A 17,982-nucleotide genomic window follows, 5' to 3' on the forward strand; every position below is an offset into this window, starting at 1 on the left:
GCTGATACCCAAGGGACCAAAGCCAAGTCCCCAAGACAAATAACGTTCCACCAATAAAGGCAACGAAAAAGGAAACACTGACACTGAAAAGCTGAACACACACTAACACAGTTAAGGCTTGAGCAAGACGATCATGGTTTTGAGATTCCCACTGACCAAACTCCCCAAAGGACAATGACATGGAAACTTGTTAAATCAGATCACATCCAGTAACATTTAGTTCTGTGCAAGACGGACATCTCATAAATCCATCTTCGGAGACTACTCCAATGCAATCCTACCTCACCCAACTAATGACTTGATGAAATTCAAGCACCTAACTCGCTGATTTTCAATGAGAAACTCTAGGCCTACCTCCAAGCTACTATTGAGGCCTTGGTCCCCATAAGACAGACAATGCCAAATTTAAGAAAATACCCATTAGGTGGACCCCAGCATCAACAAACTATACAAGAAAAGAACCCCTAACCCGTAAAAGCAAACAGCCCATAAGCTAATGAAGAAAGTACAGTTGTGTACGCTTACCATAAATGTAGATGTTTGAGTGTATTCACTGTTGCAATCATTACATTTGGGTAATCTGCTGGCAGGTTGCCCTCAGTCGGCCTGATTAACAAAGTCTTGGGTCCTGCGTCAGATGCTGTCCCTTCTTCCATGACTTCAAGTCGTCAGGGGTACAAAACATGCAGCCGACGCCATTGCATCAGTGTTTCTTGCCCCAGATGTCAGGTGCCCCACAAATGGGGAGCAAATAAAATTAAAAACACAAAAATATACCTCCAACCAAAAGCAAATACACCAAAAAGGCTTTTAATTATAGTAAAAGAAAGTAGAGGAATAGTAAGAAAAACAGGGGGCTGGAGGAAGGGTAACCAGGACTGCAACAGTGAATACACTTGAACATCTACATTTATGGTAAGTGCACACAACTGTACTATGTTCGTGTTTCATTGTTACAGTCATTACATTTGGGTAGATTCCCAAAGCTATGGTTGGGAGGATGGATTTATACAGCATTAAGACCAGCTATAAGGCCCTGCAAGACAGCAGTGGCAAAGCCAGCTCTGGTTTTACAGAAAATTGGTAAATGATCATGCTTGGTATAAGTATGTACTGAACTCCAGGTAGCAGCTTCTAGAATATCCCTGGTAGGAACACCTCTGAGAAAAGCTTCAGAAGTAGATGCAGCCCTGGTGGAATGAGATCTGATCCCCTGGGGGATAGGCCTTCCATGGTGCTTATAGCAGAAATTAATGCAATGGCTTATCCATTTAGAAATGGTTTGTTTTGAAATAGCCTTTCCCCCTCTGCCCCAGCAGCAAATGACACTAGCAACTGTTCAGATTTTCTTCGAAATTTAGTTCTGTCCAAGTAGAATCCAAGTTGTCTGTGCATGTCCGAGGAATGCAGAATCCGTTCCCCTTTGTTCTGTGGATTGGGATAGAAGGTTGGCAACTGAACGGACTGGTTAAGAGCCACACTGGAAACCACCTTGGGCATGAAGGATGGATTGGTCCTCTGAGATACCCTGTCCGCATGAAAGATGATGAAAGGCTCCACTGCCATAAGGGCCTGTAATTCAGATATCCTTTCAGCTGAATTAACTGCTAAGAGGAAGGCTGTTTTCCAAGAAAGAAATTTTAAGTCTGCAGTAGCAACTGGCTCGAAAGGAGGTAGAATGAGCTTTTCCAAAACAAAGTTAAGGTCCCAGGCAGGGGTAGGAGCTCCCCTGGGTGATCTCAAGTTCTTTGCCCCTCTGAGATACTGTCTGAGCAGGGGATGAGAAAAGAGGGGTGGGTTCTGTGTTATAGTGAGCTAAAATAGCTGAAGCGTGGATTTTAATAGAAGAAAAAGACAGGCCCTTGTGAAGCATCTCAGTAAGTATTGCAAAATCTGAGGTAAACTGGGCGCTGCTGTGCTCATCCCTAAAGATTGGTTCCAGGCACATAATCTTTTCCATTTGTCAGCAAATGATTTTCTAGTACTAGGTCTTCTCGCCTGCAAGATGACTTCCATCATAAGTTTGCTGAGGGATGCTAAGGGTGAATTTAAGTGATTAGCCAAGCTGCAAGGTTCAATGTTGGGAGCTGAGGGTGCAGAATTTGATTCTCCTGCTGATACAGTAAGGAAGGTGTTTGAGGGCAGGTGCCATGCAGATAATTGTGACACATTGTGCAGGAGTGGGTACCAGTGTTGGCGTGGCCAGTCTGGAGCAATCAAAATTATTTTTGGTTTGTCCTGTTTGACTTTTAGCAGAACTTTGGAGAGCAGAGGCAGAGGGGGAAAGGAGTAGACTGATGGGTTTTTCCAGCTGAAGGACAGCATCCACTTTCCAGGCTTTTTTGTGAGGAGTCCTTGTGCAAAATTTGTCCAACTGGTAGTTCTGGGGGGAGGGAGTGAAGTGAATGACAGTCCCTTGTTTTGGTGGCAGGCCTCTGCCCACCATAGAAACTCAAGGTGTAGGCAAGGGGTGACAATGTTGACTCCATAGACTTTTTAAGTACTACTGAAATTTCCTTATATGCAGTCTTGCATATGGAATTAGAAGAATGCAAGAGGCCATGAACCCCAAGCCTTGCAGTTTTTGTCTTGCAGATAGCAGGGTTTTTGTGGCCACTTGTTATGCAAGAGGCCATGAACCCCAAGGCTTGCAGTTTTTGTCTTGCAGATATTAGGGTTTTTGTGGCCACTTGTTTGAAGTTATTTAACAAATGAATTTACTTTTCTGGCGTGAGGAAAGCCATCTGGGCAGTTGTATTCAATCTTGCACCCAGGAATGTAATCTGTTGAGAGGGTACCAGTTCTGATTTCTTTTCGTTTATGGTGTACCATAGACAAGTTAGAACCCTTTTTACAAACGCCAGATGATTTGTAAGTATGGCCTGGTTTCCTGCCTGAATTAGACAATTGTCCAGGTATGGATATATTTGAATATTTCTTTGCCTGCAAAATGCAATTACTGCAGTCAGGCACTTTGTGAAGACCGTGGGCGCAGTAGACAAGCCAAAGGGCAGTGCAGAGAACTGATAAGGCAAGTAGCCTGCTTTGAAGCGTAGGTATCTTCTGCAAGATTCCCTGACTGGGATATGCAGGTAAGCTTCTTTTAAATCTAGAGTTGCCAACCAGGCATCTTTGCCTAGCATAGGAAGTAACTGGTGAAGAGTCAGCATCTTGAATTTTGGAATGTCCAGAAAGGTGTTTAGAGTAGACAGGTCCAGAATTGGACGCCATGATTTGTCTTTTCTGGGTACCAGGAAAAGCCTGGAATAGAAACCTTGTCCCTTTTCCTCTTCTGGTACTGGGTGAATAGCCCCAATGTTTAAGAGGGAAAGTACTTGTTTCTGAGCCTCTGTCCACTGATTTGGGTGCAGGTCTGGCCACCCATTTGGTGTTGGCAGAGTGTGGAAATGAAATCTGTATCCCTAGGATACTACTTAAAACCCATTTGTCCTGGGTTATGAGTTTCCAGTTTTCTGCATGAAGAGCAATCTTTCCCCCCAAAGGGGTGACTGAAAGTTAAGTGTTTGGCAATTTCAAATGAAAGTCATTGAGACTGTTTACCATAGGGGGTGTCTTGTTATTTCCAGATTTAGAAGTGGAGGCTCCCCCATTGCTTAGTTCTGAGAGTCCCTTGGAACTGAAACCTGGTGCTTTTGGTGTGTCTGGGTTTGGCTTGAGTGGATGTGGAAGGAGCTGGAAAGGACCAATTCTTAGGCCAGTGCCTACTAAATCTTGGAGGTTGCACTTGTAAGAAATATTTTACAGTTTGCATAGATTTAGCATTATCTTCCATCTTTTTTAGAACTTCTTCGGCCTTATTGCCAAACAGGCGGTCCTGATTTAAAGGAGCATCCAACAATTTTGCTTTAACATGATCAGGCAGAGATTGCTCCTTAAGCCAAGCATGCCTTCTAAGCCCAGACTTGGTAACAGCAGCCCTACAAGAGGCCTCTAAAGAATCAAAACCACATTGCAAAGTATGTTTTCCAACTTGTTCAGCAGAATGCAATAAATCCTGTACATCTTTATTTTCCACACAGTCAGAAATCAACATAATTTTCTGTTTAAGCAGTCCCATAATATGCGGTTGATATTTTAGCATATGAAATTGGCAGTTTAAAGCCCTAATGGCCAAGGTTGCAGAAGTATAAACCTTTTTACTCCATCTATCCTGCGCCTTGGTGTCTCTATCAGAAGGGGTAGGATTTTTAGCAGTAGAAGCCTTAATGCCCTTGGGCCCCTGAGAAATGGTTTCTGGATCCACAACAGGATTTTTGAAAAGGAACTTGTTTGTGGGACTCAGGAACCCTGTAGTATCTGCCAGGTTTACCAGGAGCTGGAGGCAGGGAATCAGGGGCCATACTGGATTCCGAAAATAGATCAATGTCTAGTACAGGAGGTATAGCAAAAAGCCTATGCTGAGGTAGAAGGAAATCCCTAAGCCTCTTTATAATCAGAAAATTCCTGACTTTCCCAGTGGAAATGCTCTCCCTTAAGGTATGTAAAGTTTCCCCAAAAGAAAAGTCCTCGGGGGGGGGGGGGGGGGAGCAGAGGGAATGGAATTTTCTGCATCAGAATCCTCATAAGTAGGTATGGACAAATCCAGGTCACTGGAAGAATTAGAAGAAATAGAGTCCTGATCATAAGATTCATAGTCAAGCTCAGTCCTAGGCCTCTTGGGGGGGGGGGGGGGGGGGTTGACTACCCCTGATTAGAGTAATAAGATCTTCAGTCATTTTGATCATTTGTTTTTAGGCATAGTGGCCTGAACATGTGGCCTAGGCATCAGCTTTTTAGACATAGATCGAGATTTAGACCTTAGAATACAAGGTGGAGTCGGTTTAATATGCAAGTCTGTAGGCCTGAATACACCCTCAGAAGCCGGTGCCTGCACAGTGGCTGCAGACCCAACCAAGGTAGAGACATCTGTGGGTTCCATAGGTGAAGCATCTCGCAGCATACCGGACTTCAAATGGGTCTCTAAAGTAGAGTCCTGCGAGTCAGAAGTAGTGGATATCAGGGGCTGCACAAGCGTCTCACTGAGTACCGGCGAACTGGCGACTGGCTTAGGAGAAGTGTCATCAGCAGTTTTGGACCTAGACGGCCTGTCTCTGTCTTTTTCTTTGTGTTTTTTCAGAACTCTGGTAGTCGGATGGCTAACCAATGTCATTTCTAGATAATTAAACAGAGAACCTAAATATTTAGAGGCAAAAATGTACAGACGATGGATACTGCGCTGATTAAATAAAGCACAAAACTGACAGCAAGGTACGTTGTGCTCAGGGCCTAGGCAAGGAATACAGTACAAGTGAAAATCTTTATGAGGTATTTGCTTCCCACAAGTAATGCAATTAACTTTTACGGACATTGGTAAGGAGTAAGAAAAAGTTTCCCCAACAGGGTACTTTGCCTTAAGTTGAAGACTTCGGTTCTGAAACTCGAAAACGAAAATTTCAGAAGTCGGCCGACTGGCACTTGCGAACCTCTTCTGCTTCGGGCACCGCATGGCAAGAAAGACTGACGTAATGGTATCTGGCTGCATGTTTTATACCCCCACGACCTGACATCATGGAAGAAGGGACAGCATCCGACGCATGACCCAAGACTTTGTTAATCAGGCCGACTGAGGGCAACTTGACAGCAGATTACCCAAATGTAATGACAGCAACAGTGAAACACGAACATCTTCAAATTTAGAAAGATAATCAAGTCCTCTATAAGCACGTACAAATTAGACTGCCATCAATGCTAGATAACCACAAAGCTTTCTTCAGCTATGTCAAACTTAATAATAATGTCAAGAATTAATACAAACTTAACATCACATACTCTTCCCCCGAGAACACTGCCAACATCTGGGTGGACAAATTCAGCACAAACATTACCCCCTCAAAGTTCAAAAGGTTTAGTACTTTTGCTTGGAAGTGTTTTCATATGTATTTTATACTTCAAGCAAACTTCAAAAAAAGTTTCCTCAGGTAGATGGTAGATAAAGGTGTAATGTGGAACAAAAAGCAACTGTGAATGTTTTTGGCGATGTTACGAGCTGGCAGATTTTAAAAATTCCCTACAAAGTACTCTGCCAGAAATACTGGGGAGCAAGTGTCTAAGAAAATTCTTTTGAGCTCGGACAAATGACCTGAATTGCCTAGAATTACCTAGACATAGTAAGACCTTATTAAATTTAATTCTATTGGCTGATCAAGCAATTACTGGAAAATGGAAATTGAAATCTAAATCAACTTATTTGAAGCACTGAACATTTTAAGAGATAAAAGAACTGAAGTGTGATCATTAGAAAAATGGAAGGAATAAATTACATAAAACCAAATGGAATTGGTGGGAACAGTACATGAAGAATAATGTTCAGGAGGAGAAGTGAGCTTTAATGGAAGGTAGGACTATCAATTTAGGTGATAGTGAATGAAAATTGTTGAAAACGTATGCCCAAGCTGTCCCATAATCCTTTACAGCATTGTCAACTTAAGAAAATATTACTCCTTTTGTAATTAGCCCCCAGCTGCACTGGGCTCTCTCACTGGATCCCACTCAAGCTGTGTGCATATCTGGAAAGTGGAACACAGGTCATGGTCACTGAATGTATTCATCTGTATAAAGTTTTTGGATTGCTCTAAGAGCACATAGACACTGCCTGACTACCGCTGCCTGAGACGCTACATTCCGTCAATATGATGCAACTATGCCAGTGTTCTGTTGCTCACACAAATCTCAATTTTTACCAACTGAGATAGTTTTAGTAGAGTACACTGCAGCTGCTGCACTTTTTTTTTTTTTTATATATCGCTATGTAACCTAGCTCTATTTTGTACCGTTCTAGAAACGTAAATAATGACTAGAGTCCTATTGGTAAAAGCTGCTGTTTCTACATAATATCAAGCTACTTTGTCTTTTAGACGCCAACTAGAGTTATTTGGTAAAAGCTGCCATTATTACATTGTGTCAAGCTAAGTGTGCAAATGGTACTGTTGAGGTGCTATCCCCTCCCCTCTATTTTAGTTTCCATATACCTTCCCTGCTTTATCCTACTTCCCCCACCTCTACTAACCCTCCTGAATCTTACATTGCCCTAAGTCTGTTCTTTTTCTGTTATCCAATTTTCCACAAGATTGTGAACTTGCACAGCCTCGTGCCAGTATTGCTGAATCCTATTTTTTCTTTTCTCCCCACAATTTTCTGTCCTTTACTAACTAATACACATAGAACTGCATTGGCTCTCCTAATTCTCGGTGCTGCAGCAATTTCTACTTTCTTTTGACCAGAGTAGCACCCAAGGAAGAGCATTTGTGGATTTATTGAAAACAAGTACATTGCATAAGCTACAGACTTGTAACACCTTTACGCAGAGATTATATTTTCCTTTTCCTGCTTGGACTAATCTCTAATGAAGCATTTACATAGTTTATAGTACTGGCAAGTACACAGCTTGAGGAAGCCCCCCACTCCGGACTGTAGCACGGCTTATTTTATAGCTTTATAACCCTATTTTCTTAAATACATAATCTCCAATTGGCTTAACCTACTTATACCAGCACTGTCTTAATCAGTATTCCGTGCCAAAACATGGTAAATCCCTCTCAAACTTTGGTTATATCTTTATAACACCCAAAAAGGTATATAAATACAGCTATGCTTCCTTCAGGAACAGCTCTTAAAGTTTCCTTTTCTCTGGTAAATACATAAGTGCCTTACAGTGCTAGATTGTTTTTTGTTGCTTCCCTCACTAATGTGTATCAGCCCGTTCCATTCCCCTACCCTACTCCCTATTCCCACCCCCACTACTTCTAAACTTATACTCACAGCACTCCACCCAACTGGCAAAACTGCAATCAGGACGCCCTGCTAATCACCTCTTTCAACAGACTACTTAACCCCTCCCTCTATCCTCCCTATCCACATACACAAACACCCAAACCTGCCTAGTAACAATATATCTCCAAACACCATACATAACCTGTATACCACCACCAAGTCCGTACAAACTATTAACTAATAATGCTCTTAATATCCTGCCTCACCACTCTAATACTCCTTGAATATAATGCATCTCTATCATCCCAAACTCTCAAACATACTACCTCTGCAACTTCCACCTCAAAATATCCATTTTAGCACAGCAACTTCTCTAATATTTCCCCACAACTATTCTACCATACACTAACTACTTGATACCCAAAATCCATACAACTCAACATTCCAAACCATACCTTAAAACCACTTATAACTCCTGCTCCAAACATATAATATGCTTTACACCTATCTTATTTCCATATTGCAACAATGCAGACACATCCACCAAATTCCTGGCCCTTACATTAATCTATACTCTAGAACATATCCTAAAAATCTAAATATGATGACACCCCTTCCATGCCTCGACTGACCTGAACAATCCAAATACCCTAACCTTAACTGAAACTTGGCTAAATCCTAACATAAAAGGCTCAAACATCTTACCTCCCAATTACAGCATAAGACTCAGAGTCCAAAAGAAAGGTGGAAGAGTAGCCCTATTCTACATTGACACCTTTAGTATCATACCTTTTACTCACAACACCCCCACTTTCTCTAACACAGAGATATTTCTAACCTTTTTAAATCTCAAAAGGACCAAACATATCTGTTTCATAGTGTTAGATATTCAACCCAGGATGAAACATACCCATACTCGAAGACATACTTTCTTGGATATCACAATTTACCATCAGACAATTATTCTAGGTGACATTAACATTGATTGACAAACACTCTCTTCTCAAACTCCATCAAACAGCTATCAACCTCTACAGCGTTTCCCAACTCAACTGTCCTACTCGGTACAAGGAGAATACCCGGCAATCCACTCTAGACTGAATCCTGGCATCCCATCCTACTAATTTTACCACTTCGGGCACACTTCCCAATACCCTAAGTGAGCACCTACCCACTTATATCCTCAGAATCACCACTCACCTACCTAAACACACTCTGAAATGCATCCCCAACTTAAGTTTTCTCAAGATAAATTCAATGAACTATTGAAGAACATAAATTTGTCAATCCTAAAACCTCTCCCTCTAGACGCAGCAGTTTAGTATTTCAACACAACTTTTCTAAGTACACCTAATAGCCTTGCTCTAACACTTAAATAATCAAAAACAATCCAACTCCTTGGTTAAACAAAGCATGTAAAAATCTCATAGCCTGGGGTCACTGGAAACAAAATAAAAATTAGGAAAATCTACTAGCATAAAGCCAACTCTGCAACCAAGTAATGAAGCAAGTCATTGGAAACAAACAGCTATACTACACCCACATCCAACATTCTAGTCCTCCATCTCAGCCCTATTCAACTCTAGAAGCAACTGCCCTTTCCCACAAATTGCAAACAACTTCATACAATCTACAGCTTCCCTGATATTAAATTCCATGGAGCCAGCTTAAACTTCTACTTCATCCCCCCAAAAAAAACATTCACCACTATTATACCACCTATAATACCCATTCTAACAACTCATAAATTTCTCTACAAGTCTCATAAAAAAATGATTGCAAAACCTTAAACCATGCTCAACCTCAGCTGATAACCTCCCACCAGAGTACCTTAAATTAACTGCGGACTCATTGCTTACCCCCATCAGTATTCTTAACAGGTCCATCTCTGAATCCAAAGTGACCAACATTTGGAAAATGTCACCTCATACCTATATACAAAAGGGGAAGCTTTACACAACTAATTTCCAACCCATCTCAAAAATACTGAAAAAATGAATTCACCAAAAGCTTCTGCAATATGTTCAACAAAACAACCTACTTCTCAAACCCAACATGGATTCCATCCAGTTCACAGCACTTCCATGGCTCTCCTAACTTTCACTGATACTGTAAATAGGACTACAGATACAGGCATCTTTGTGCCGTCATTATTTCTTGACATATCAAAAGCTTTCAGCAAAGTCTCACACACCTCACTCCTGTCTAGGGTCTCCTACCTAGAACTTACAACCCCCCGACATACAGTAGTTCCAGAGCTACATAAACAATCAAACAAGCAGTAAAATGGCTAAACACCATCTCCCCCTTTCTACATACCCCCACTGGGGTCCCACAAGGCTCGAGCCTTGGCCCTTTACTCTAATATTTTGGCAAACCTGTACACTTCTTCATCCCCTGGAAGACTCATGCAAATATGCACATGACTATCATCTACACCTCTCCCTCACTTCAACTGTACTCCATCAGAAAGCAAACTTTTTCCTCCATGGATACCTGGCTAACTATCAACTCTTCCTTAATCCCAGAGGGGAGAAAAAAAACTCCTCTTCATGCCAAAAAATCATTCTCTTGACATACATCAGTTCAAAATCCACTCTGCAGATAACACTGTTAGTGAAATAGTCTACCAGATTAAATTGCTAGGCTTTATCACTGACAATCAACTTAAGTTCAATCTCCACATACAACAAAACATTAAAAAAACACACCAGAAACTAGGCATCCGTTATAGGAACAAACACTTCCTGAATACAACAACCAAGTCACGATCACCAAAACCTTCCTCCTCCCCACTATATGGTGCCACAATTCTCACTAACCTTCAAGCTGAAGGTTATTTCCTATGGGCTTTCCTTACATGCCTCAAAAAAAGGAGGATCAAACCAAAGAACTCCTTGGAGAGTCCTCAGTGGAGAACAATGTCCAACAGTAGATTAATAATCTTGTCTAATTCAAATCTCAGACAAAAGGATCTAGAGAAAACATTAAAAGAAATGGCAAAAAATAGATTATGCAGCAGTACAGAAACCATTAAGAGCTCAAACAGAACATCATAGTCTAGCTAGAATGTTACACTAGCAGTAAAAACGTCAAAATAATGCATTTTTGTTTTAGGAATGAAGTATACCTGAGCTTTCTCCCGCTCAATATTTAGACTCTCTTGCATCTCTTTAAGGTCTCTTTCCAGTTGTTCCACTTTCTGTTGATGACGAAGGCTCTCAACTTGGGCCACCTCAAACCGTGTCTCTGCAATTTCCTTCTCACGGCGCACAAATCTAAAAAAGCCATGCACAAAAAATAAATAAAATTGACATATTAATTGAAAACTGTTACACAACTTAAGAAAGTACATTATTCTGTACCAGTCACCAAACTCCCAAAAGTTCAACAGCTATGCTCAAGGTGGAAAGAAAAACTTAATACTAATTTCTTCAGTCACAATTTAAAAGTTATATGCTCACCATAACTATGCATCTATGTTGCCCATTTTCATTCTTCCTCAAAGTATGTGTTCAAATCTAATCCTTGGATCTAACTTGGCCGCATATTCCAGAATTCATATACAGCTCTCCAGCTCCTCCCTCTACCCATAATGCACTATTCCATCCCCATTACCTCAGACTGAGTTTGTTGCCATACAACCCTATAGTTAAAAAGGTACAGGTGTAGCTGACAGGAAATGGAATCGCTCAAACCTGGAACTGTAGGTTCCAAATACAGTCCAACAAGTCTCTCCACAAAAAAAAAATGGATGGGGGATGGATGGGAGGGAAGCAGGGGAGGAATGAAAATGAACAAAGATGCTTAGTTATGGTGAGTACATCACTTTTAAATATGAGGTTGTCCTTTTCATTATTCCTCAACGTATGGGGCAGTCCCCAGCTACGCTGATCTTGGCTGGTTCTCACGGAAGGATATTCTGATGTACAGCGGAACCAATGGCAGCTCTGCTTCTGGAAATAATATTCAATTTGTAATGAGTAACAATTACGAACACTGGACCATATAGATGCAGTGCAAATATCACCAACAGATGTTTTGACCAAAAAGGAGATGAAGCAGCCATGAATCTGGTTTAATAAGCCTTGGGAGGTTTAGGCAAGGTCATGCCTTGTTGAGAATAAATCCAAGAAATACCGTCTGTAATCCATTTGGCTAGAGTGACTTTACAGACTGGACAACACAGCCTTTTTGCTGGAAAAGAGATAAAGTTGATCTGATTTTCTAATTTGTTTTGTTCTGTGAAGATAAAAATGCAACTCCTTGTGTACATCAAGATGCAGCACGTACTCTCCTTTATTCAAAAAATTTGGAAAGATTGGTAAGTGAACGGATTAGTTAATGTCACTCTCAGAAGTCACTTAAAAAAAGAGTTAGTCTGTAAGGTAATCCTATCTTTATGAGAAATGATTTAAGGTGTTTTTGATGAAACAGCCTGGAGTTCAGATATTCTCTTCGCAGAAGTAACGGCTATTAAGACTGTTTTCCATTAAAGAAATTTTAAATCAGTTTTAGCTGAAGGTTCAAAAGGTGTGAGTTGTACCTTGCACCACAACTGTTAGACCCCAAGGTGGTGACGGATCATTTATCGCAGGTCTTAGAAGAAAAATACCTTTCAGAAAGGCCTTGCATAATCTGGATGACGCCAGTGAATAATTGCTCTTCCCTGTGTGAAAATTAGAAATTATTACCAGTTGTAGAGAAACTTGTTCCTTCTTTAAAGAGAGTTGCTAAAAATTGAAGAATTGCAGAAAATGAAAGGGAGGAAGGATCAAGTTCATTACTTAGAGCCAAAAGGGAGAATCTTTTCCACTTGCTCTTCTATACTTTTTTGGATACCAAAATAATATGTACAGGAGGAGACAGCCTGGGCTGTCTAACCATTATTGGAAATGGATAAACCATGTGGTTAAAGTTTGAGGGCTTGTATGCTGGAATGCTGGATCCCTGGTGGATGAGAAGGTAGATCCAGAGTTGGCTCCAGTATCCATGGAGGATAAAGGTGCGACCACAGGAAGGGGAACACCTGTAGAGGCCAGAAAGGGGCAAAGAGGATTACTGAGCTCTTCAGCTGACTTGTTTGCTGCAGAAATTTCGGAATAAAGGGGAGAGGGGGGATAAGCATAAAGGAGACCCGAGGGCCAAGAGGGGACAACCGCATCTCACTCTCAGTGACAATAACAGCAAAGTACTTGCTGGGGGGGTGTTGCAGAGAGGGCACAGCAAGGTTGGCCACAATGTCAGATCATTTCCATCACAGATTGAGACCACTCGTAAATGTACTTACTTCATTTGTCCACTAGTACGTTGGTTTTCCCATGGAATGTGCATCAAAATTAAAAAAACAGTCTGCTGAGACAGTCCATTCCCACACTCCCATTGCTTCCCTGCAGAACAGGACAAGATATGATAAGAGTTCCTCCTTGCTTGTTAATGTATTGGATTACAGACATGTTATTGGTCTGAACTGCAACAGCACCTAGAGGGAGAGCATCTTGAAATGCCTGCAACCCAAGTTGGACTGCTATCATCTCCAGAACATTTACATGCAGATTGGTCTCTTGAGGGGAGCACATGTCTAGAACTGTTCTTTCCAAGAAATGCCCTCCACCCCAGGTGAGAATCACTCATGGTCACTGGACAAGACAGAACAAAGGGCCGTCCTAGAAGAATATAGTTCAAATGGATCCAGCAGTGGATGCGTTTGCAAACTGGAGTAAGCTTGATGCGAAAAAATACGGGTTGATGCAGAAAGGGTCACTGCACAGCTAGAGTCCATTGCAGAACACGCACAAAGAAACGTGTCAAAGGAAGTAAAGCAATGGCTGTTACCATGGAACCTAGTGCTTGAAGTACTGATCTTGTTTAAGGAGATGGCTGGGAAAGATGAAGATGAACTTGACTTCTGATAGTGGAAATTTGATGAGGAGGAAGAGATGCTACATGTGTTGTCGTATCCAGAAGTACATCAATGAACTCCAGGCTATGGACTGGTGTTAAGTTTGACTTGGCATAGTTAAGTACAGTTGTGTACACTTATCATAAATGTAGATGTTAGAGTGTACTCACTGTTGCACTCATTACATTTGGGTTATCTGCTTGCAGTAGCCCTCAGTTGGCCAAATTAACAAATTCTTGGGTCCTGCGTCGGTTGCTGTCCCTTCTTCCATGACATCAGGTCGTCACGGGTATAAAACATGCAGCTGATGCCATTACATCAGTTTTTCTTGCCCCAGATGTCAGGTGCCCCCCAATGGGAAGCAATTAAACATAAAAGCACAAAGATATACCTCCAACAAAAAAGCAAATACACCAAAAAGGCTTTTAAGCATAGTAAAGGAAAGTAGAGGTATAGCCAAAAGAAGTTAGGGGGCTGGAGGGAGGGTAACCAGGACAGCAACAGAGAATACACTCGAACATCTACAATTACGGTAAGTGTACACAACTGTACTATGTTCTTCGTGTTTCACTGTTGCAGTCATTACACTTGGGTAGATTTCCAAAGCGATGGTAGGGAGGAGGAATTTAGATAGCATTAGGGCCAGCTATAAGGCCCTGCAGGACTGCAGTGGCAAAGCCAGCTCTGGATTTAGAGAAAATTGGCAAATGACAATGCTTGGTGAAAATATGTACAGAACTCCAAGTAGCAGCTTCTAGGATGTCCCAGGTAGGGACGCCTCTGAGAAACGCTGTAGAGGTAGATGCAGCCGTGGTGGAGTGACGTCTGATCCCCTGGGGGATCGGTTTTCCATGGTTCTTATAGCAGAAATGAATGCAATGGCTTATCCATTTAGAAATGGTTTGCTTTGAAATAGCCTTCCCCTCTGCCACTGCAGCAAATGCCACCAGCAGTTGTTCAGATTTCCTTTGAGGTTTAGTCATGTCCAAGTAGAATCTAAGCTATCTGTGCACACCTAAGGAATGCAGTATCTGTTCCCCTTTATTCTGTGGATTGGGAAAGAAGACTGGCAAATGAATGGACTGATTAAGAGCTGCACTGGATTCCACCTTGGGCATGAAGGAAGGATAGGTTCTGAGGGACACCCTGTCCGCATGAAAGATGATGGAAAGGTTCTACTGCCATAAGGGCCTGTAATTCAGATACCCTTCTAGCTGAACTGACTGCTAAAAGGAAAGCTGTTTTCCAAGAAAGAAATTTCAAGTCTGCAGTAGCTGCTGGCTCGATAGGAGGTAGAGTGAGTTTCTCCAAGGCAAAGTTAAGGTCCCAGGCTGGGGTTGGAGCTCTTCTGGGTGGTATAAAATTTTTGGCCCCTCTAAGGAACTGCTTGAGCAGCGGATGAGAGAAGAGGGTAAGTTCTGTTATAATGAGCTGAAATGGCTGAGGCATGGAATTTAATAGAGGAAAAAGGCAAGCCCTTGAGAAGCAACTCAAATAAGTATTGTAAAATCTGAGGTAAATTGGGCGCTGCTGTGCTCGTCCCTTGAGATTCGTTCCAGGCACAGAATCTTTTCCATTTTTCAGCATAAGATTTTCTAGTACTAGGCCTCCTTGCCTCAAAAATGATATCCACCATAGGTTTGCTGAGGGATGGTAAAGGAGAGATTAAGTAATTAGCCAGGCTGCAAGGTTCAGTGTTGGAAGCTGAGGGTGCAGAATCTGGTTCTCCTGCTGAGACAGCAGGGAAGGAGTCTGAGGCAGGTGCCATGGTGACAACCGTGACAAGCTGCACAGGAGGGGGTACCAGTGTTGGCGCAGCCAGTCTGGAGCAATCAAAATCATCCTTGGTTTGTTCGGTTTGATTTTTAGTAGTACTTTGGAGAGCAGAGGCAGAGGGGGAGGTCATAGACTGACATGTTTTTCCAGCTGAAGGACAGAGCATCCACTTTCAAAGCTTGTTTGTGGGGAGTCCTTGTGCAAAATTTGTCCAATTGGTAGTTCTGGGGAGATGCAAACAGGTCTATATCTGGGCTCCCCCATTTGCCTGTCAACATGTTGAAAATCCATGCTTCCAGTTTCCACTCGTGTGGGTCCATGAGGTTTCTGCTTAGTCCGTCTGCCAGTGTATTTAATTTTCCTGGCAAGAATTGAGCTTGTAGGTGCACTTGGTAGCTCAAGGCGGTCTTCCACAATGCCATGGCTAGTCTGCAGTGGGGGTAAGAATGTGTACCCCCCTGCTTGTTTATGCACCACATAACAGTGGTGGTGTCCGTTTTTACCATTAGTTGTCCTGGAAGAATGTGGTCCTTGTAGGCTGTCAGAGCATTCTGTACAGCTAACATTTCTTTTTGATTGATGTACAGGTGCATTAGACTTGGGTTCCATTTGCCCTGAATGCACTTCCCTGAGCCCCCCATGCATAGTCTGATGCATCTGTTAAGGTTTGGGCGGCAGGGGGTGGTGTGAAAGGTAGTCCCTTATTTGGGTGGCAGGCCTCTGCCCACCAAAGGAACTTTAGGAGTAGGCAAGGTATGATAGGAATCTTGTTTCTAGGTCTTGAGAATGTTGACACCACAGGCTTTTTAAATACCACTGTAGTTTCCTCATATGCAGTCTTGCATATGGAATTAGAAGAATGCAGAAGGCCATGAACCCCAAGGCTTGCAGTATTTGTCTTGCAGATAGCAGGGTTTTTGAGGCCATTTGTTTGAAGTAGGTTGTCAAATGAATCTGGAAAGTTGTATTCAAGCTTGCTCCCAGGAATATAATTTGTTGACAGGGTACCAGGTGCGATTTATTTTCGTTTATGGTGTACCCCAGACAAGTTAGAACCCTTTTTACAAAGGCCAGATGATTCAAAAGTATGTCCTCGCTTTCTGTCTGAATTAGACAATCGTCCAAGTATGGGTATACTTGAATATTTCTTTGCCTGCAAAATGCAATAACTGGAGCTAGGCACTTTATGAATACCCAGGGCGCAGTAGATAAGCCAAAGGGCAGTGCAGAGAACTGATAGTGCGTGTAGCCTGCTTTGAAGCGTAGGTATCTTCTGCAAGATTCCCCGATTGGGATGCACAGGTATGCTTCTTTTAAATCTAGTGTTGCCAACCAGGCATCTTTGCCTAACATAGGAAGTAATTGGTGAAGAGTAAGCATCTTGAATTTTGGAATCTCCAAAAAGGTGTTTAGAGTAGAAAGGTCCAGGATGGGATGCCATGAACGGTCTTCTCTGGGTACCAGGAAAAGTCTCTAGTAGAAACCTTGTCCCTTTTACTCTTCTGGTACCAGTTGAATAGCCCCCATACTTAAGAGAGAAAGTACTTGTTTTGGGGTCTCTGCCCACTGAGTTGGGGTAGGTCCAGCCACCCAGTGGAAGTGAAATCTGTATCCCTGGGACGCTATATTTAAAACCCATTTGTCCTGGGTAATGAGTTCCCAATTCTTTGCATGAAGAGCAATCTTTCTCCCCAAAGGGGCAGTCAGTTGATAAGTGCTTGGAAATTTTAAAAGGAAGTCATTGAGTCAGTTTACCAAAGGGGGGAGTTTTATTATTCCCAGACTTGGAAGTGGAGGACCCCCACTGCTTAGTTCTGCGAGTCCCCTGGGACTGAAACCTGGGGTTTTTGCTGTGTCTGGGTTTGGCTTGAGAAGACCTGGAAGGGGCTGGAAAGGACCAATTCTTAGAGGGCCAGTGCCTACCAAATCTAAGAGGCTGAACTTGTAAAAAAAATCTAACAGTTTGCATAGATTTAGCTTTATCTTCCATCTTTTTAAGAACTTCCTCAGCCTTGTTGCCAAACAGGAGGTCCTGATTTAAAGGAGCATCCAACAATTTAGCTTTAACATGATCAGGCAAAGATTGTTCCTTAAGCCAAGCATGCCTTCTGAGCACAGACCAAGTAACACCAGCACTGCAAGAGGCCTCTAATGAATCAAAACCACACTGCAAAGTATGTTTTCCAACTTGTTCAGCAGAATGCATTAAATCCTATATTTTTTTTTATTTTCCACACAGTCAGGAATTAACATAATTTTCTGTTTAAGCAGTCCAATAACATGTTGCTGATATTTTAACATATGAAACTGGCAGTTTAAAGCCCTAATGGCCAAGGTTGCAAAAGTGTAAACCTTCTTACCCCATCTATCCAGCGCCCTGGAGTCTCTATCAGAAGGGGTAGGATTTTTAGCAGTAGACACCTTAATGCCTTGGGCCCCTGTGAAATAGTCTCTGGATCTGCAATAGGATTTTTGAGAAGGAAAGTACAGTTTTGTACCTACCATAAATGTAGATGTCCGAACAGGATAGCATC

General features: G+C 42.1%; 1 protein-coding gene across 1 annotated transcript in view; it reads right to left on the reverse strand.

Moving 5' to 3' along the window:
• The window catches only part of TPR (translocated promoter region, nuclear basket protein), a gene marked incomplete in the record, with an annotated part of 1,837,142 nt that overhangs the window by 1,079,325 nt on the left and 739,835 nt on the right, over nt 1–17,982 (reverse strand). The window contains 1 exon segment of the mRNA XM_044085316.1: nt 10,901–11,048. Within this exon segment, the coding sequence (XP_043941251.1) occupies nt 10,901–11,048 (148 nt within the window).

This window comes from Protopterus annectens, chromosome 10.part0 (genome assembly GCF_019279795.1).
Source record: "Protopterus annectens isolate FY-2018-M chromosome 10.part0, PAN1.0, whole genome shotgun sequence".
NCBI classification, from domain to species: Eukaryota; Metazoa; Chordata; order Ceratodontiformes; family Protopteridae; genus Protopterus; species Protopterus annectens.